This window comes from Alosa alosa, chromosome 21 (genome assembly GCF_017589495.1).
Source record: "Alosa alosa isolate M-15738 ecotype Scorff River chromosome 21, AALO_Geno_1.1, whole genome shotgun sequence".
NCBI classification, from domain to species: domain Eukaryota; kingdom Metazoa; phylum Chordata; class Actinopteri; order Clupeiformes; family Clupeidae; genus Alosa; species Alosa alosa.
The window spans coordinates 11138057-11159476 of NC_063209.1; the positions used below are offsets into that span (position 1 = coordinate 11138057).

The 21420-nt window shown below is 45.6% G+C and overlaps 1 protein-coding gene across 4 annotated transcripts in view; it reads right to left on the bottom strand.

Annotated features, from left to right (window-relative positions):
* cysltr1 (cysteinyl leukotriene receptor 1) overlaps positions 1-20955 on the bottom strand; it is a 73675-nt gene extending 52720 nt beyond the window's left edge. The window contains exons 1-2 of one of the 4 annotated variants that reach the window (XM_048231099.1): positions 20879-20955; positions 14733-17371 (exon numbers count right to left, since the gene is read on the bottom strand). In XM_048231099.1, the coding sequence (XP_048087056.1) occupies positions 16346-17371 (1026 nt within the window). In that variant the 5' untranslated portion in view covers positions 20879-20955 and the 3' untranslated portion in view covers positions 14733-16345. Of the gene's footprint in view, positions 1-14732; positions 17372-18078; positions 18099-20571; positions 20720-20878 lie in introns of those variants that run through there. The other 3 variants (XM_048231097.1, XM_048231100.1, XM_048231094.1) reach the window with 3 other exon arrangements.
* Between the last annotated feature and the right edge of the window lie 465 nt (positions 20956-21420).

Below are 21420 nucleotides of genomic sequence, written 5' to 3' on the forward strand. Positions count from 1 at the left end.
AGGAGCTCTCATTTTAACATTTTCTTTCCTCTGGGTTTGTGACAATCGTCATCTTTCTTTCAAGTAATAAACAGTTGGAAACGTTTTAAAATAAAGACCTATTTCTTTACACAGTCAAAAGTCTTTGCAATCTTCCTAGTAGATATTTTACTTCACAACACAGGTAAGCACCCTAAATGCAGTTCAGCCACTGACCTAGCCTGCTAATGCTATCGGAATAGATAGTTATGGTTTGAATTCCATGATACTATCATTGAAAGACCACTTGGTCATAGCCCAATATATATATAGATCTAAATGCAAACACACCTACCTACTTATATTTTGCTGGAATTGTACCAGAATGCCTACAGAAGCAGAGAATGTGTGCTGCAAGACTTCTCCGGTAATGAGAACTATGGCTTTGATAGCCTGACATTGGCAGAGGTTAGCCTACTCAAGTTGTTTTCTGTCACGTATGACAGAAAAAGTAGCCTACTATAGGAATCTTTGGACATACTATAGGTACTATAAGACTACTATAGAAAAAACTATAGCGGTTACAGGATATTATAGAGTTATTAGTAGTACTTCTACAGTATGTCCCAATTATTCCTATAATAATTATTCCTATAAGATTACTATAATATTTTGTCCCAAATACTATAAGATTCCTATACTACTTTTTCATAAGGGGATTGCTTATGTGGTTAGAAAAATGGGCAACACCAGTACCCCTGTTGTCTGTATGACCCTGTACCCAGGATTAGAACCAGTCTGCCTCAGCATAATGTACTCCCTTCATAATGCACTAAACATTCGACTATGACGACTATGGCCCTTTGTGACATGAAAGGTAAGATAAACCTTTAGCTTAAAAGGGACAAAAACTGATGAAACGGTCACGGGGTGACTAGGTGGGGAACAAGCTACTGGGGGTTTAGTTCTCTATGGGAAAGCTGAAGGTGTGACACCAAGATGGCGGCCCCCGAGCCATTCATTGTTTACTAATGAGCCACAGGTGTGTTAGCTCAGTGGTGGTGGTGGTGATTGGTGCACTGTTTGTGGGATTAGCCTCTTAAGCACAGGATACAGGACGAAACGGAGGAGAGGCCCGGAACGAAGACGTGCTCCACTGAAACGGATCGACGCCAGGGACCCTGGATGCCGGCGTACTGGATCTGGATCGACTGAGCGCTGCTGTTGTGTTGACATACGGCTCCCACACACAGCTGCGTTCCATCAACGCATTCCAGTGGGTGTTCCCGATGGTAGCTATGCAAATGACTTGAAGTAAAACCGTAATGTGATTGGTTGGTGCCGTCCGTAGATTGGCTTGATTGGCCGGTGCCGTCTGTCGGTGCAGCAACAGCTTAACTCCTCAACGAGAGCAGCGGGAGAAACGTGACGGGACGGACCCACAATTCAGTTCGGCAACGGATCACGTGAGCCCATTTAAAGTGAATGGGATGCGTCTCCAGCAACGCGATGCACGCAGCTGTGTGTGGGAGCCGATACCGACTGGGCTGCGCCGCCATGCGAAGGGCTATCTGCGTGAACGGATACGAGAGGGGTGGAATCGTCTGCCCCTCCATGAGCTAAGTGAACTCTCTAAAGCCTGTTTGTTACCGTGTAGCTCGTGCTATAACTGCGAGTGGTGCCCGACGTCTTAGGCTTTGGCCATTTGTATTCCTCCCTCTTCCAGAGGCCCTAGCTTCTACGTGGATGCGGACGAGATACCCGGGAGGTTTCCGGTAGCCTATACACTGCTCTGTGGACCAGCAGAGGGGTGAGGACGCTCACCCCTCACTAAGTTAAGTGACTTCTCTATAGCCTATTCCGGCTAACTGGCTCCGAAGCATTCTCTCGCTCTCCCTGCTGATCCCTCCCCTCGATCGTAGACCTACTGCCTAGGCTAACGACTGGACTGTCCTTGTTTAAACCCTCCCGCTGTCATTCTAGCCCAAATAGCGTCATAGTAGTGTGTTGTGTGATCTTGCTGTGCCTAATAGCTTTAATAGTGTGCTGTGTAAACATGTGGTGAGCCCTATAGCCTTAATAGTGTGCTGTGTAAACATCTGGTGGGCCCTATAACTTTAATAGTGTGCTGTGTAAACGTGTGACGAGCCTATAGCTTGAATAGCGTGCTGTGTAAATTTGCTGTGGGTTATGTTTGCTACTGCATAACTCGTACTGGGCTAGCTGCCCCCCTTAATAGGCTTACTGTGAACTTGGGTTGTGACAAGTGGGGGTGTACTGTAAAAGGGCTGAATCGCTGTGCCCCTCCATTTCTGTCGCACAGAAACCAACTCCAGTCGGAGCCCTGAGCCGTGACCGGGCCAGTAACAACATCTGCCTGGGCCTCGAGGTTGGCGACATCACAACTGGAGGTGGCTCTACCTCAAGCGCGGGCGGGTGCAGCTTGGACTGAGCATTGGACTGTGTATTGGACTACTGTTTGAATATATTGTTTCTATTGCATTGCCCTTTTTAACTTGTGTATTAATAAATCATATATTTTTATACTGTATCGACGTATCCCCGGTTCATTGAAGGGCAAAGTGTACTCTCCTGGGTTCTAGTGTGGGGGGGAAGGAACATTTATTAGTGACCCCTGGTGGTGACAAGTGGCGTAGTCGGCAGGATTTTGAACCCTGGGTGGAGTTGCTTTGCCCCTCAATATGCCGGGTGAATCAGGGCAGGAAGATAGGCTCCATGTTATGATGCCTGTAATTATGGGAGCCCCCTGGGCACAAAAATATGATGGGTCAGGGACTGAAGTGACTCTGAAGGACTGGGTTTCACAAGTGAAGTACATGATTAGTGTGCAGAGATTGAGTGAGCCACAACAGCTAGACTTCATTCTAGGCTCGTTAGAGGGGGAGGCTAAGCGAGAGGTTCAGGCTGCTTGTGATGAGGAGCGTGACACTCCTAAAAAGATTTTTGAACTGCTGACTTTCTTATATGGTGACAAAACCCCAGTAGCAGCCCTGCGGACTCAGTTTTTTAATTGTAGACAGGGGCCCAATCAGTCTGTTCGTTCTTTTTGTCTGCATGTCCGTGAGCTTTTTTCTAGATTGAAGACCCGGGATGACTGTGGCCTGGAAAACGGTGACGTATTGCTGCGTGATCAGTTCCTCATGGGCCTGAGAGACGGCCCACTCCGCCAAGAGTTGAAATCACAGCTAAGGCGCAACCCCCGGCTGACCTTTGAAGACGTGAGGAAGGAGGCCGCCGCCATAGAATTGGATAAGATGGGATCCACCGAACTGCCGACCTGCATGGCAACAACCAGTGCTGCAGCCACTGCGACAGCCCCAGTACCAGACTGGGAAACAACAACTCCGGGCCGAGATCATGAAGGACGTAAGGGAACAGATGGCTGAGTTCTCCAAGACCTTCATGGAGGAGCTGCGCAACAGACCCCAGCCGTCAACATGGGGGCCTCGGGAACGCACTCGTTCCGAAGGGAGACCGGATGCCCGCCGGGCACCTGCTCGTCCTGGTGGTTCCAGGTTCCAGTGGGATGAACAGGGACGCCCGGTCTGCAATAAGTGTGGCGAGGCGGGGCACATGGCTCGTGACTGCCATCCCAGACGGGCACCGCAAGGGGATTTTTAGCTTTGCCGGCCACTGTGGGTCAAGTGTCCAGAGGCATCCACGAAGACCCGTCGTGCCCCCTTAGAGACAGCCTAGTTGGCCAGTGCCCCCTGGTGGACATACAGGTAAACCATAAAGAAGTGCAATGTTTAGTGGACACTGGTTCGCAGGTCACCATATTTGCTGAAAGTTTGTGTAATGAACTGTTTTCTGAGTCCTGTTCAACAGGTCCTGAGGTGCCTTGGCTTACCTTGCGCGGGGCCAATGGACTAGAGATCCCATACATTGGATATATCATGGCAGACTTCCAGGTGCGTGGGGTCCAGGTGGGGGCAAGGGGGGTCGTCATTGTTAAAGACAAATGTCTGGGGGCCCATAAGGCCCTTCTAGGCATGAATGTGATTGCCTCCTGTTGGGAAGAACTCTTCCAGCAGCACGGGCGATCATCCTCAGCAGCAACAGCACCCGCACCAGCCACAGCGGACTGGGAGCGAGTATTCACGGACTGCCGTCGCATTGCTGCCGCAGCCGTTCAACAACAGAATACTGACACGGCCCGCGTAGCTTGTCGATATGCCCTGCAAATCCCAGCAGGCAGTGAGGCCCTTGTCTGGGCTAGGCTACCGGCCCACCCCAATTACCCTCGTAGCTGTGTGCTGGTGGAGCCCTACGAAGACTACCCGGGTGTCGAGGTGGCTCGGGCCTTGGCTAGGGTCCATCAGGGTCGGGTCCCGGTGAGAGTCAGGAACTTGCAGCCACACCCTGTGCTCCTGCACAGGCACCTGAAGCTCGCCCAGGTCACAGCAGTAGACTCCTCGGCAGTGAGAGAAAGCCAAGATCTCGACTTCACAGAGGTGAGCCCTGGGGTGATAGAGGTGGGGGTAGTTCAGTTAGACCAAGTGCCGGGGGACCCAGGGGAGGTGTTGCCTAAACATCTGACCTGTGAGTCCCTACAGGGAGACGGCCTCGATCCAGGCCAACAGCTCCAACTTAAGCAGTTCCTGGCCAAGTGGGAACATCTTTTCTCCTCCCATGATGAAGACTATGCACGGAGGTAGTGACCCATACGATTCCGACAGGGGACGCCGCACCTATTCGGGAGCGGTATAGGCCAGTACCCCCTACTCTCTACAAAGAACTCAGGACGCTACTGCAAGGTATGCTAAAAAGTGGGGTCGTTCGTGAAGGCAGTAGTCCGTGGGCAGCACCGGTAGTCCTAGTCCAAAAGAAGAATGGGGCGTGGAGGTTTTGCGTTGATTATAGAAAGCTGAACAACGTAACTAGAAAAGATGCCTTCCCCTTACCCCGCATCGAGGACTCCCTGACCAGCTTGACCCAAGCGGAGTGGTACTCCACCCTGGACCTGGCTAGCGGGTATTGGCAGGTCAGGGTGGAGGAGGGAGACCGAGAAAAGACTGCTTTCACCACTCCGTTCGGCCTATTTGAGTGGGATGGGATAGGATGGCCTGCGGACTTTGTAACGCCCCCGCCACGTTCCAGCGATTAATGCAGCGATGTTTAGGCGGTCAGCTGTCAGAGTCTGCGTTAGTGTATTTAGATGATGTAATTCTGTACTCTGCGGATTTCTCAGCCCACTTGCATCATCTGGAACAAGCCTTCCGATCACTGGAGCGATATGGCCTCAAACTACGGCCGGAGAAATGCCAACTTTTCCAAAGGGAGGTCAAGTTCTTGGGCCACCGAGTCAGCCACCAGGGTGTTTCCCCTGACCCAGACAAGGTGTCGGCGGTGCAAGAATGGGAAGCGCCCAAGACTGTCAAGCAAGTCAGATCCTTTTTGGGATTCGTTGGATACTATAGGCGTTTTATAAGACTTCTCTACAATTTATAAGACTTCTCTAAAATTGCCAAACCCCTGAACGAGCTCTTGCAGGGCACTGGGCGTCATCGTGGGCGGGGGGCGCCACTTATCCAATGGAGCCCAGAGTGTGCCTCGGCCTTTCAGAGGCTCAAACAAGAACTTTTAACGGCTCCCATACTGGCATACGCAAACTACTCTCAACCTTTTATAGTTTACACGGACGCAAGTAATTGTGGACTGGGGGCCGTGTTAGCACAGCAGCAAGAGGGGGTGGAAAGGGTAATCGCCTATGCTAGTAGAAGCCTACACCCCGCTGAACGCAATGACTTAAATTACAGTTCGTTCAAGATAGAACTATTAGCAATGAAATGGGCGATTAGCGAGAAATTTAAAGACTATTTGTGGGGTGCCAAAGTGACTGTGGTCACAGACAATAACCCCTTAGTCCACCTACAGACTGCCAAACTTGGAGCCATGGAACAGAGATGGGTGGCGCAGTTGGCTAATTTTGACTATTGAATTCAGTATCGGCCAGGCAGGGACCATACTAATGCCGATGTGCTTTCCAGACTCCCCATTCCAGGTGACCCTGTGCCGGCTGCTGCTCTTCCCCCACCGGACGAGGATGGGCTACTGGTGGGAATCGTCGAGGCCCCAGGTGCAGTGGACGACATCCTTCCAGCTGGTTGGGGTTGGGACCCAGGTTTCTGGCAAGACGTGCAGGGCCAGGATCCCAGCCTCTCCACCATCCGAGACTACCTAGTGAAAGGCGCACTACCCCCTGCTGCAGAGAGAAAGGCCAAATCCCAGCTGGTGCAACAACTCTCAGGTCAGTGGTCCCGGCTGAGCTTAAAGGAAGGAGTAATTTGGCGGACGGTGCAGGACCACCTGACGCATGAGCCCTGTCACCAGATTGTTGTCCCTCCAAATCAGATCAGGCCCCTGTTAGAGGTGTAACACAACCAAGCAGGCCATCAGGGTCAAGAACGGACCTTGTCACTACTGCGAAGGAGGTTCTACTGGCCACAGATGGAGGCAACAGTCGGCGCCTTTGTCCAAAGCTGCCCCCGGTGTACCTTACGGAAGGCCAAGCCTGACCATAGAGCTCCCCTGGTGCCCATCATCCCACAGGCCCCTCTTCATATAGTCGCCATGGACTTCCTAGCCCTCAGCAGACCCACGGACCGCTACCAGAACATCTTAGTCATCACAGACCTGTTCACTAAGTTCGCATGGGCCGTCCCGACCGCTGACCAGACGGCCCTAACCACCACTAGAGCTCTGTGGGCTGCAGTGTTACAACCCTTTAGTTGCCCCGAAACCTTTCATTCCGACCAAGGTCCAAAATTTGAATCTGCCCTCATCCGTGAGCTGTGCCAGATGTATGGTTGCCGCAAGACTCGCACCACCCCCTACCACCCCCAGGGGAATGGGGGGTGCGAGCGATTCAACCAGACCTTACTGGATTTGCTGGGGACACTGGAGGCCCAACAACAGACTAGGTGGGTAGACTATTTGCCTTCCCTGATCCACGCCTACAATAATAGTGTGCACAGTAGTACGGGCTATGCCCCCTCATATGTGATGTTTGGGCGACATGTACGCCTACCTCTAGACCTAGTGTTAGGAACCACCCAACCCAGGGGCGCACAAACTGTTACCGAGTGGGTGAGCCATCACCATGAGCGGCTCCAGTATGCCTACCAGAAGGTCTCGGAAAACCTAGGAGCAGCTGCGGCCAGAAATAAACACCTCTACGATAGAACCACACAAGATGCACTGCTGCTGCCCGGAGAGAGAGTGCTTGTCCGAGACCACCGAAGACAAGGGAAAGGCAAGTTGAGCGATTGGTGGGAACCCCAACCATATGTCATCGTGCGGCGCCACCAACCCGACATGCCTGTCTACACCCTGAGGCCAGAAGGGAAACCTGGCCCAGAGCGGGTATTACACCGAAACGCCCTATGGCCTTGTCCCCAGTACCCGGCGGGGAGGGTGGAAACCGAGGAGCCACGGGCCATGCCCCCTGCACCACAGGCCAGGTGGGCTTGGGTGCCAGTAGTACCATCTGGTGGGGACGACCAGGGGCCGGGGCCCCGGTGCTCTCAGAGGACCACCCATGGACGGCCTCCAGAGAGGTATGGGGACTGGGCAAGTTAGATACTGGTTCTCGGGACTAGAACCCTTTTAGTGGGGTGTGTGTCACGGGGTGACTAGGTGGGGAACAAGCTACTGAGGGTTTAGTTCTCTATGGGAAAGCTGAAGGTGTGACACCAAGATGGCGGCCCCCGAGCCGTTCATTGTTTACTAATGAGCCACAGGTGTGTTAGCTCAGTGGTGGTGGTGGTGATTGGTGCACTGTTTGTGGGATTAGCCTCTTAAGCACAGGATACAGGACGAAACGGAGGAGAGGCCCGGAACGAAGACGTGCTCCACTGAAACGGATCGACGCCAGGGACCCTGGATGCCGGCGTACTGGATCTGGATCGACTGAGCGCTGCTGTTGTGTTGACATACCGACTGGGCTGCGCCGCCGTGCGAAGGGCTATCTGCGTAAACGGATACGAGAGGGGTGGAATCGTCCGCCCCTCCATGAGCTAAGTGAACTCTCTAAAGCCTGTTTGTTACCGTGTAGCTCGTGCTATAACTGCGAGTGGTGCCCGACGTCTTAGGCTTTGGCCATTTGTATTCCTCCCTCTTCCAGAGGCCCTAGCTTCTACGTGGATGCGGACGAGATACCCGGGAGGTTTCCGGTAGCCTATACACTGCTCTGTGGACCAGGAGAGGGGTGAGGACGCTCACCCCTCACTAAGTTAAGTGACTTCTCTATAGCCTATTCCGGCTAACTGGCTCCGAAGCATTCTCTCGCTCTCCCTGCTGATCCCTGAAGTGACCTGAAGTGTATTGAAACATGATACAGAGTGTGAACGTATGTCTCATAGCCCATCTCGGCTTGTCCCCTGCACTCCTAAATCTGGCGCTAGTTAGCCGATGCTACCAACAGCTTTTTCAATAGTGGTGCTTCGGCATCGGGCTAGCCATGCAAATAAATCAATATAAACATAATTCAGTAGAAATGCATGGATTCCAGTTTCTTCCAGTAGCAGCAACTGGAATCCATGCATTTCCACCGAATTAATTTTGGAATCTGATCCCTTATCATACCTGTTCATTCTTACTGCCGCCAAATTTATCGCGGACTAAATTCAAGATGGCTGCAAACGCTAAACTTTGTGAAGATACTGTCTGTATAAATCGTCTTGTAAGTAAACTACCAGTGCTTTTCAAAGTTCTCAATGTCTCGCTTTTAAATGTCAGGGCCCTCGAAGTCTACCAATGAAGTGTAGAGATACATTGAGCCTCGTAAATGGGTGTAAAACAGTGATTTATTTGCATGGCTAGCCCGATGCAAGCACCACTATTGAAAAGCTGTTGGTAGCATCGGCTAACTAGCGCCAGATTTTGAGTGCAGGGGACAAGCCGAGATGGGCTATGAGACATACGCTCACACTCGGTATCATGTTTCAATACACTTTAGGTCAATATCACACCGGAATTCTCCTTTAAGTATAAGTATATTTAACCAACATTCCAGACCCCTCGTTACGGGTCTTTGTGGTTTACATGTCTTCTTGAAAGAAATGTGGAAATCACATTCATATCTAGGTTTGCTGCATGCATGTTACAAGGACACTGGGCCATGTCATGTAAGGGACATGGTACTGCAAAAAAACGGAAACATAGTCTACATTGCAGAACCACTCAACTTTATTAATGTATAGTGAATAAATGTTACACAACTGTGCACAGCCTGACGTGACGGTGCTAGCACGTTAGCAGCGGTTAGCTAATTATGCTAACGTTAGTTATCTAAGTCTCCTCCAAGTGACAATCATATTATACACAATGCTGCCAATGCTGAGAACAATTAGCATCCTCGTTTATCTTACTTACATTGAGTTGACTGTGTGGCTTAATCCACAGATGTGGTGAAGCACTGCTTCGTTATGGTTTGCTAAGGAGTAACCCATTGCTTGAAATAGTGGAGAGCTGGGTGTCAAATCTTCGCATTGTATCGCGGAGTGATTTATTATTAGCTGTGCTGAGTCTGAGTTGAAATGTCCAGGGATATTCCAACTCATGGAACGTCACTCGGCCAATCAGAAACAAATAAATAGTTCCATAGAACCCAATTGTTGTATAAAAGTATATAATACACTCTTTTGATTCCGTGAGGGAAATTTAGTCTCTGCATTTATCCCAATCTGCGAATTAGTGAAACACACTCAGCACACAGTGAATACACAGTGAGGTGAAGCACACACTAATCCCGGCGCAGTGAGCTGCCTGCTACAACAGCGGCGCAGTGAGGGGTTAGGTGCCTTGCTCAAGGGCACTTCAGCCGTTCCTACTTGTCGGGGTTCGAACCGGCAACCATAGTTAGCAACTTTGTTGGTTGCAATGCAATTTCCCATTGCCAGCCAACTGGGAAACACACCCCTGGTTAGATAACTTTAGCTATGTTATTCCTTTTTTGCAAACACCGCACTCTCCCGTTTGTTTTCTTGTAGGTGCGTGATCCAGGAAACGTACAGAAAATCAAAGATTGGTCACACTGGCATAGAACATGGTTACATGCACTGGTATAGAACACGTAGAGGAGGAGATATAGACAGGAAGCTTCTTCAGAGGGAGGCGTACTGGATGTATCATCTACGTTCTATGTCACCAGATGGAATGAATGAAGTCTTTGACTTGTCGTTTCTGTGAAAATGTATTATTCTGAGTGTAGCCTACATGTTTTGTTTTCTGCTAGGCCTTTATTATTGTCTGGATATGTACGATATGTTGTGTTGTGTACTTTGGAGACACCAAGCGCTCCGACTGATGAATGGCCGGTGAGGCCTGATGTGTCGGAGCGCTTGTTGACTCCATTCCAAGCTAGAGAGAACACAGGTGTTACTAATTGAGGCAACTTGCCTATTTAAGATTAGGAAGTAGCTAGGTATGAAACACACTGACGAAGGCCATAAGGCGAAACGTTTGTTTACTTACTTGCTGCTAGTAAAATAAATCAAAGCGAGAGAGAAAAATCTTAGAGGGTGTTCAATTAGAAATAGCCTACTATATTAAAACAGACAGGCTGGTAATCTGTCATTTTCTGTCATAGCCTACTGTGTGCAGTGTAAACAGGAAGTTGATTGCCCAGTAGGAAGCAAATCCAAAATGGAGTCCTGCATAGAGTCCATTATACTGGCACCAGATGTCTAGGGTCTTGAGTGGCTTCAACTACGCACTTCATTATTCCTAAACAGTGAATCTGCAGTAGTAAATCTTGCCATTACCAAACAAAGTGCTCATCTCTTTTATAACATCAAGAAGAGCATCCAGAGATTGCCCAGGAAATGGTACCATCCAGGCCTACTGTCATTCACCAAAGTCAGAGTTGGTTGGTATTTAGCAGACGCTTTCATCCTTTCATCCAATCTCTCAGATTAGAGTGACTAACAAGGGTGTTCCACAGGACAGGATGGTGTAGGATGCCTGTCATGTTGAGCACAAGAGTTCATGGTGCTGATTTCGGCTGGCTGTGGGTATGTTGTAAAAGAGGTTGTGCCTTTGGAAAGAGTCATGTGTCTGTTCATAGGTACAGAATAAACTAGATGTACCGCAAAGCAGCACAAAATATGACAGCCGCTCAGTACCTGTGTGTGAGTGTGTGCGTACCTATGTGTGTGTGTGTGTGTGTAGTGTACGGTCACTAAGACATATAGTGATATGTGAATGTAGACATATATTCATTTATTGTATGGTCCCCCATGAACGGAATTCCATAAAACTTGGAATTCATTCAGAGGGTCTCATAATGATCCTACACTTTAAATTGTGTGCAGCTTTGAATATGCAAGCCAAAGATACCTTCGATTACAAAGCCTCGTTTTTGCTTTTTCATTTTTAACTAGATGGCGCTATCCATCAAATGAGTGGATATGTGATGGGTTGACATGGCCCCTGGAGGCCAACATAAAAACAAATTGGTCACCCTAGGCCCTAGGGTTCTCGAGATATTCACAGAAAACTGTGTCTGGCCATCTACAGGCCGATTGGTATACAGTCACTAGAAAAGAAGAAATTGTCAAAACTCTATAGTTTCCCTTTAAGTCAGGGGTCTCAAACACCCGGCCCGCGGGCCGGATTCCTGCCCAATTCCGGCCCGCGACGTATGACAAAATAATAATGTAATCCGGCCCTTGAGGCTATTAATTGCGACAAACAACGATACTGATTAAAATAGACGATAGATCCAGGTACGGTGACAAATCTCATTTATAGGCCTACTCTGCTCCACTATGTGCAAGACATCCATAGCTTGATTCAAACCCAAAATCGCTGCGCAAAGTTTTCAGCAAATACGTGTATTACACGCGAGAAACACAAAGACGTGCATATGTAATGACGCGGAAGCGATGCAGGCCATAGTGTTGCAGAAATTGAAGCAGAAATTAAGCAGAAATAGGCCTACACCAAATGTTGAAAAACGTTCACGTGCGATGAAGTCTTAAGTAAGCTATGTTATTCACCTATTCTAATTCTGAAGGAGAATATCCTTTTGGAGATTATGATCGATCGTCTATGACAGTGATAGTCACGGTGCGTCTGTGAATGGAGGTGCGTGTATACAACGGTGTCCACTAAGCATACCATGCTTGTTTCGACCCTCTGCCCAACATAGCTTGGAGGATGCAGTGGTAATCGCGGATGATAGTGTCCGTAATGGATGTGGTACAGACAGCAGGGCTAGTAGAAATAGGGCTCTAAAGAACTACAAAGTCAACCGCAATATGATGCGAACTTCTGGGTACTGCAGATTACCCGCGATAGGAACTGTTTGACCAGAATACTTTATTGTAGGCCTATATTGTAGTAATCTATTACTAAACCACAACATATTAGGTGTTGGTATACATCTTAGGTGTTTTCCTGTTAATTTGTTATGTGGGTAATATGAAAAAAGGAAAGTAAACCTGCTTAAATATCTTCATCCAGTATTTACTGAAAGGTGCATAATTTGAGGTGCTTGCCATCCAGTGACAAATTACATGGGTAAATTTACCCCCTTCATAAACTTTTGTTTTACTCAAAGATTTTTACATTTACAGTAGGACTTCATCTCTGACCACTTTCAAGCCATGGCCTTTTGACATTTTGATATAAAAATCCAATGGTGTTGCTTTCTTAACCCTGATGCCTAGTTTGCCAGGTTTAAAAAAGTTATGAGAGGAAATGTTTTTATTTGGTGTGAAACACACACACCTGTTTTTATGTTTTTCATTTATTTTATAATTTGTATTAATATTTATTTTATCATTATTTTATTTATAAGCTAAGGTTGCTAGCACAGGTGTCTAAAACTAGATAAAAACACTTGCACTTTCTGTTTGCAGTTTTGTGTGGTATTTGAAAAAAAGAACATTGCATTTTCAGAAATAGCCGGCCCTCCAATCAGATGACGTTGGCAGAATTGGCCCCCAGCTCATTTGAGTTTGAGACCCCTGCTTTAAGTGGACAGTGTTAGAGAGCATCTGTACTCTGCCTATGAGTCATGCAACAAATCTGCAGTGAACAGGTAAACTATGCTGACTTGCCTGTCACATCTTATAATACTGTATCAGAGATGTACTCAAAAAATCCCAACTGAACCTGTACTCAAGTAGTACAAACTAACCACAAATGTGGGCTTAAAGCAAACCCGTGCATCAGGGATTAAAGTTATCCCTTGCTTCGACAAATATCCGTCAGCTTATTGTTCGTAGAGGACATGGTATCATTATATATTCCCAAGGGGAAAATGCACCTTGTTGTACAAAAAACGAACCATCACAGTTCTCCTGCCTCTGTCATTCACACATTCTCTTAGAAAGCGAAAGCCTCTGCTATGCCAGAGCGCAGATAGGTGGTGCGTCCTAAATGTCAGCTGGAATAGTGATGTGAGTTGACGAGCAGAGATGTCTAGGGATATGACAGGTGGGCTAGATGAAACTTTGAGAATTCAAAATTCTAATTGTATTAGAAAAAAACCCTGACAAGCCCCTATTAGTGCAGCTATGTAGCCTAATAGAAGCTTCTTCCAATATTGTTAACATGAGCGATATTAGTCTAAACCACTTGCATTTTTGCATGTGAAAAATTAGACATGTAGCCTAGGCTATATCGAGTCTATTTGATGGAGAATATGTGAAGTTTGAACCATTCAGATGGGCAAAAGGTGAAGCAAATAGGCAGACATTATTATAGTAGGCCTAAGGCTAATGAATAACTTGAGACAACGGGTGCTCCTAAACTGACAGCATGATGCTGCTGCTGTCTTAACAATAAAAAATAAAAACTTTCTAAATAGCCTCATCTGGAGTATCCCTACAGAGCACAGTTTAACATGTAAGCTAATAATAATAATAATAATAATATGTATATATCACTTTTCAAGCATTAAGCACAAAGTGCTTACAGACAAACATGAAGAGCATTTTTTTCAAGTGCTTCACACACAAGACACAAACAAACAAATGACAAAAATGCCTAACGGAGCGGCGTAATCACCAGCGTACCCGTGAACACGTGCAACGTCACGTGAAACATACAACACGTGCAACGTCATGTGAACACTGTTCCGACATCATCACCTTAATGGTTTAGACAAACCAGAATCTGCATAGCCTAGGGTGCAGATTAAACATTTTAAATCAACTTTGCACATGCAAACGTAGGCCTATCTATATTGAATTAAATAAATCTGAATCTGAAATATTTGTCTCAAACATGTTTATTTATGGTTTGGTCCAACAAAGACAATCTTAACATGGGCTCTAAAAGGCTCCTGGGCTGGTCTGTATAAAGTGTCAAAGACTGCTGTTGCTAGCAGTGCATATGAATATGTAAACCATTATCTGGGTAGGCTATTACGATAGCCTAAATTTGTTGTCAGCTTTTAAGAGGAAGCTATCAATGCACACAAAATAAGTAGGCTAATGTATCAAGGCTAAGGCATAGGCCGGACTGTTTAAGTTCTGAAAATGGGCTGGATATAGGCCAGCCATCTTCAAAAATGACTGATACAGATTTTGTCATTTCACAATGACTGGTACAGATTTTGTCCTTGCTTTGCTTTGAACAATGTACAAAACAAAATGTCAAAAAGAAAGAAAAGTCAAAAAGATAGCAAACTCAAAAAGATAGCTAAAACCCAAATGATCTTACTGTAATGAAAATACCCCTTTTTTTTTTTTTTTTTTCAGGAAAGAGCAATGGCCCCTCAAAATGTCATGCTTGTTCTGTCGTGTTGACAGAGATGTGTTTCCCTTTTCACACATATGCACATGGATGCACTCTCTCTCTCTGAAGTCAATTCAGTTTAATATTTATAAATTACTACAATTATAGGTTATGAAATAGTTTTCTAAAACATATCAGAAAATGGTGAAACGGTGCCGCCCAAGATGACTTCCTTTTCTTTTGGCTACAAAGAGACATTCACATTCAGAGGAACAAATTCACCAGATCACTGCAGAAATCATCAAACTAGACTGCAGAAAGACAACAGCAAATCTTTAGCAATTAGTTTAATATTGATTTGTCAATGAATCAATCAATCGTTCCAGCTTTAGATGACGGTGAGTTCGATTAGGAAACAATTTGTTTGAAGGCTCACAAGCTCTCAATAGTTAACATGCTGTTATGCATGGCCAGGGCACTTACAGATGTTATGTAGTCGGTATAAAAACATAAAAAAACAGGATGTGACTTCTGACAGTGGCCAGTACAGAGCTTAACCCATGCAGGAAGCCATTATTTATCACAATCTATTTTCAAATTTTAAACGGCACAGCCCACACATGAAGTCCAGAATTAAATGCTGTAAAACTTTAGGCTACGTCAGCAGATGGCATAAGGCTACCATGTGCATGATGTGAAGATTGGCTTCAGGTTGCCTGTGTAAGTCCTTCTGTGTATTGACCCTGGAGAATGACTACATCTTAAACACCCCGCACTCAAACAAGCACTTAATATGATTTAGCTGCACATTACTCACAAATGGACCACAGCATGGCTAGACAATGGATTGCGCTGGTTACAGTATATACACTGAAGTGGTTATTAGAAAAAGAGTCACGTGATACATTTAATGGATCGCCTTTTTTATCTCCCATATCAGTTTATTTTATGTACATATATTAATAAAAGGTTACTATATACTTTATGCAAGGGTGTAGCCATCATATACAGTAATGCATAAACAAAATCTTGTTCAATTACACAACCAGACAGTATTGGAGAAACATACATTCACAGACTACACAATTATGTGATGTTTAAATATGACAGATTACAGCACACTTGTTGAACAGACCTTTATAATAAACTCAGTTGCTGATATGATGCGTAAAAGCAATCAGCAGTTTGCTCTGACCATTGAATGTATTTCTTACAGGCAAGAATATGGCTTATTTAAGAGAAGCCTATATAAAAGGGGAGGGGATCCCCTTCCTCCCTCTTCCTCTTTTTATAATGACTTGCATGACCCCATCCCTACTTCATCTTTTTAAATAACTTCTTCACCCAAGTGGTTACAGTGCAACAGACAGATATCCTTCAGTGGTCTGAGAAGCCTTATCTTAAGCTTCTCCTTCTGTTTTCTTTCAGAGGTTTTCCCTGGAGCTGTCGCCTTTCAGTAGTTACACTGACCTGTCATAATGACCCTTTCTCACGCTTCATATTTTCTGAGACAGATAATACTTAGTTAGTTTGATATCATTCTCATCCACTCTTCCTCTCTCTCTCTCTAGCGCTCTCTCTCTTTCTCAATCATTCTCTTCTCACTGTCTCGCTTTCTATGCTGCCGCTGTGGCATCTTACAGTTTTACACAACTTTGCTGGGCCCATTGCAAGCCTACTGGTCGCCCTCCTCCAATGGCTGGAGGACATTGGACGGAGTAGCCTTTCGCGTGCCACTGCTGATGCCGGATGGCCTGCGGAAGGTGGAGAGGCGGCGGCGGAAGTTCTCCCCGGAGAAGAAGTAGAGCAGCGGGTCGAAGCAAGAGTTGGAGGCGGCCAGGCAGAGGGTGACGACCACGGACTTCTGCATGGTGATGACCTCTTCGCAGGTGGTGTCGATGCGGCTCATGAAGTGCAGGTGCACCGTGCGTTGGATGTGGTACGGCATGAAGCTGACCAGGAACGTCACCATGACGATGATTATCATGCGGATGGCCTTGATGCGCGTGGCGCGCTGCTTCTGCTGCGAGCCGTTGGTGCGGGCCAGCAGTGCCCGCGTGATCCCTGCATAACACAGCATGATCACCAGGAAGGGTATTATGAAGCCCACCACCAGGGAGAAGTAGTTGAGACCCATCAGCTTGCCCAGGCCCTTGCTGCTCTTGCCCTGGGGCGGTTCAAAGCACTTGGTCTTGTTGGTCTTCATGTCCAAATACGCGCCCTGCATGAGGAATGGCGAGCTGGTGGCGCAGATGAACACCCAGATGCAGATGCAGACGACACGCGCCTTGCGCTCCGTCACCAGTTTGAGGTTCTGCACGGGGAAGACGATGGCCAGGAAACGCGTGAAGCTCATGGCTGTCATGAAGAAGATGCTGCAGTAGAGGTTGACATAGAGCGTGTAGGAACTGATGCGGCACAGGAAGTCGCCATAGTTCCACTGGCCCTTGTTGACATAGTAGGCAACGCGCAGTGGCAGCACGCTCACGCACAGTATGTCCGACACGGCCAGGTTCAGCATATAGATGTGGAAGGCCGAGCGTTGGCGGAACGTCCGCAGGAGGACGAGTAGGGCAAAGCCGTTCCCCACCAGGCCAAAAACGGTGATGATTGAGTAGGCAGTGGAATACACTTGGTTGCGGAAGTCATCAATGGATGGACATGATGTTTTGTTCAAGGACGTGTCATTTTCCAGGGCCATCTTATGGACAGAGAATGATGATCAGTGATGATTATGGACACTATCATAACAACACAAATTGCATTAAAGGTACAGTGCTCAATCCTCACAAAAGGTTTGATCTGAAATAGAAATAGACCAGATTCCTCTGGAATAGATTTTGTCTCAGTCTGAGCCTTTTTGTTTTCCATTGAGAGAGCCAAGACTGTTCAGGTACATCAGAGCACAGTAAGGGGACCACTAGCAGAAATTCACTCAATTTGACTAAATAGGTCATAGATGATAATCCATGTCTTATAAGCATAAATTTAGAATTTAGCTGCACACATTTTTCTAAGACAGGCATGTCCAAAGTCCGTCCCGGGGGCCAATCACGGCCTGCCGTCAGATTTCATACGGCTCGCAGCTTCGGTTTTATAATGTATTATATAGGCTATAGCCCCGTGACCGTTGCCTTGTTTAAGGAATTCAATGTAAAGAGACACTACCAGACAAAACATGCTACCGCATACAACAAGTTTACAGGGAGTCAGTGATTTTTATCAACTTCATGGAAGTTCAAGGTATTACATACCGTTTCACGTATTAGAAGGGTTGGTTTGACTTTTTAAACTTCTGAGCATGAGCTGATGAAGACATTTTGTTACAATGCGTAATTTAAGTTTAAATTAAAGGTTTTTTATCTATATAAAGCAAGTGTGCCTTTGAAGTATTTTGGTTAGACTTACACCAGGGGTATCAAACTCAAATGAGCTGGGGGCCAATTCTGCCAACGTCATCTGATTGGAGGGCCGGCTATTTCTGAAAATGCAATGTCCTTTTTTTCAAATACCACACAAAACTGCAAACAGAAAGTGCAAGTGTTTTTATCTAGTTTTAGACACCTGTGCTAGCAACCTTAGCTTATAAATAAAATAATGATAAAATAAATATTAATACAAATTATAAAATAAATGAAAAAACAAAAAACAGGTATGTGTGTGTGTTTCACACCAAATAAAAATATTTCCTCTCATAACTTTTTTAAACCTGGCAAACTAGGCATCAGGGTTAAGAAAGCAACACCATTGGATTTTTATATCAAAATTTAAAAGGCCATGGCTTGAAAGTGGTCAGAGATAAAGTTATACTGTAAATGTAAAAATCTTTGAGTAAAACAAAAGTTTATGAAGGGGGTAAATTTACCCATCTAATTTGTCACTGGATGGCAAGCACCTCAAATTATGCACCTTTCAGTAAATACTGGATGAACATATGTAAGCAGGTTTACTTTCCTTTTTTCATATTACCCACATAACAAATTAACAGAAAAACACCTAAGATGTTGTGGTTTAGTAATAGATTACTACAATATAGGCCTACAATAAAGTATTCTGGTCAAACAGTTCCTATCATATCAGAATCAGAAGTTCGCATCATATTGCGGGTGACTTTGTAGTTCTTTAGAGCCCTATTTCTACTAGCCCTGCTGTCTGTACCACATCCATTACGGACACCATCATCACGATTACCACTGCAACCTCCAAGCTATGTTGGGCAAAGGGTCGTAGGGTCCTAAGACTTCATCACACGTGAACGTTTTTCAACATTTGGTGTAGGCCTGGCTATTTCTGCTTAATTTCTGCAACACTATGGCCTGCATCGCTTCCGCGTCATTACAAAGGCACGTCTTTGTGTTTCTCGCGTGTAATACAAGTATTTCCTGAAAACTTTGCGCAGCGATTTTGGGTTTGAATCAAGCTCTGGATGTCTTGCACATAGTGGAGCAGATAGGCCTACAAATGAGATTTGTCCCCGTACCTGGATCTATCGTCTATTTTAATCAGTATCGTTGTTTGTCGCAATTAATAGCCTCAAGGGCCGGATTACATTATTATTTTGTCATACGTCGCGGGCCGGATTTGGCCCGCGGGCCGGGTGTATGAGACCCCTGACTTACACCCTTGTGGCTACAAAGTTTATTAACCCTTAAAGGAGTACCGTCACACCGGTGTGACGGGAATGTTGAGAAATGAACATTCTAAAGAATATCTGGGTTCATTGAATTCAACATAGAATTTTAGAACCTTCAATTGTTGCGGAACTTAGAATGTTCAAAAACCTACACCTTTAAGGGTTAAGTCAAACCAACCTTTCTAATACGTGAAGCATCCCCTTGGGAGACATCAGTGACGAAGCACTGGCCGCCTTTTTTGGTATTTGAGTTTTTCTTCCATACAGTTTGTTCTATGTTATCTGACTCCAGATGTGGAAAAAAAGGTAGAATTGTTTTTTTTTTTAATTGAACAGTTGCATTTGTATGTAGCTTTAATTGTAAAAAAAAGAGGACCCAGGCATCTTCTCATTATCAAATCTGACCCTCGTTAAAAAAAAAGGACACCCCTGTTCTAAGATAACAGATGATATGAAAAATATCTTAGCAGAATATCTGTTCATGGCTAAATTTACTGTTGGGACTACCACATGCACTCACTCTCAGGCAGCCCCTTATGGAAAAAGCAGAAAACAGAACACACATTTCCCTGACCTTTTTTGGACATAGATAGATACTTTATTGATCCCCAAGGGAAAAATGTTTTATCATGGGTAGGCTAATTAAATTAAGCAACTTAGGCTATATAGAGTTATTAGGAACACCCTAGATTTTTACACTGTCCATTAGACTACACTTGTTAGGTCTCCTTTGATGTAGGTGCGTATAGCATGAACTAAAACAAAACGTACTACAATTACTTTCATCATAGAAACAAATTGCAAATGTACAGTTGATCACTGCAAATATGCAAAGTTAAACAGCTGACAGCATACAAGGTAAAGTAGAAGTCGTCAATGTAAAGCAGTTCAAAGTGATGATGAGTATCTCTCTTTATCTGTCTTAAACTAATTTGGAAATTCATAGTTTCAGTTGTTGGCGTCTATCTAGAAGTGTGAAATTGCAAGCCTAACGTATGGTGGTCTAAGCCGAATTATGTGTAATTATGCAGATTTCCGATGAAATTCTCAGAACTGGTTGAGGTTGCCATACTTCCCGAATAAATATTTAAGCATAATATAATACAAATATTACAGCATAATATACGCGATTAATTTAATTTAGACCAACACGCGTTTAAGATCACGCATCCAAACTTTGCAGCAACTTTCCAAATCGCAATTTACAAACGTTTCTGCAGGGTGGCACTAACGCGTTTAATTTTGATCTGGTTCCCTGGAGTTCTTACCGCGGTAGAGAAGATGGTGTATCCAAAGCTTGTTTCGGGCATCATCGGCGCGTACGGTAAATTCTCCAAGAGATTCGTTTTGCTAAGGGTGTGAAGCTTTGACTGTGTTCATCTAAGCATAGCGTTCTCTAGCAAACACAGCGTTATTGTGACGCCCACATCCTTAACAGGCTATCGAGGTTTCTCTACGCATGACCAAATTAATGCAAATTGACATGCACTTTATGAGACAGTAAACTTATTATGTTTTTTTTTTTTATGTTGAAGCAGTTTGCTAGGAACTTGTGCATATCAAAAAAGCACTTACCCTCAATTAGTCTGTGACATCTTTCTGTAATCATAGCAGGCATCAATAGGATCCCCCCCCCAATACACAGCACATTGTCTCATGAGGAAGCTTCTCCAACACACATATTGCACACTGCCCTCTCCCCACATACACAGCACACTATCCCATCTCCCCTGTCATCCCCCAACACACACACCAAGACCCCTGGCAGTTGGGTTAGCCCCTTGAGCCGTAGATCTGCCCAAGGTTTCTTCCTTGGTAAGGGAGTTTTTCCTTGGCCCTTTTGCTCTTGGGTGCTCCTTGTTGGTGCCCCCCACCCAATCCCAATCCTCCCCCCCACCTTTTTTATGCAGCCCTTGCCACTTAATCTACTAAACCCCTCTTCTCTCTTCTACTGCACTTTTACCCCCATTAATGCACAAATAGGCTGACACCAGACATAATTTCACTGCATTTCTTACTTCCAGTAACTATATGCATGTGACAATAAACTTCCTTGTATCCTTGTATCCTTGTAGGAAGAAAGCCACGGGAGGGATTTTGAGTGCTTCAGTCAAAAG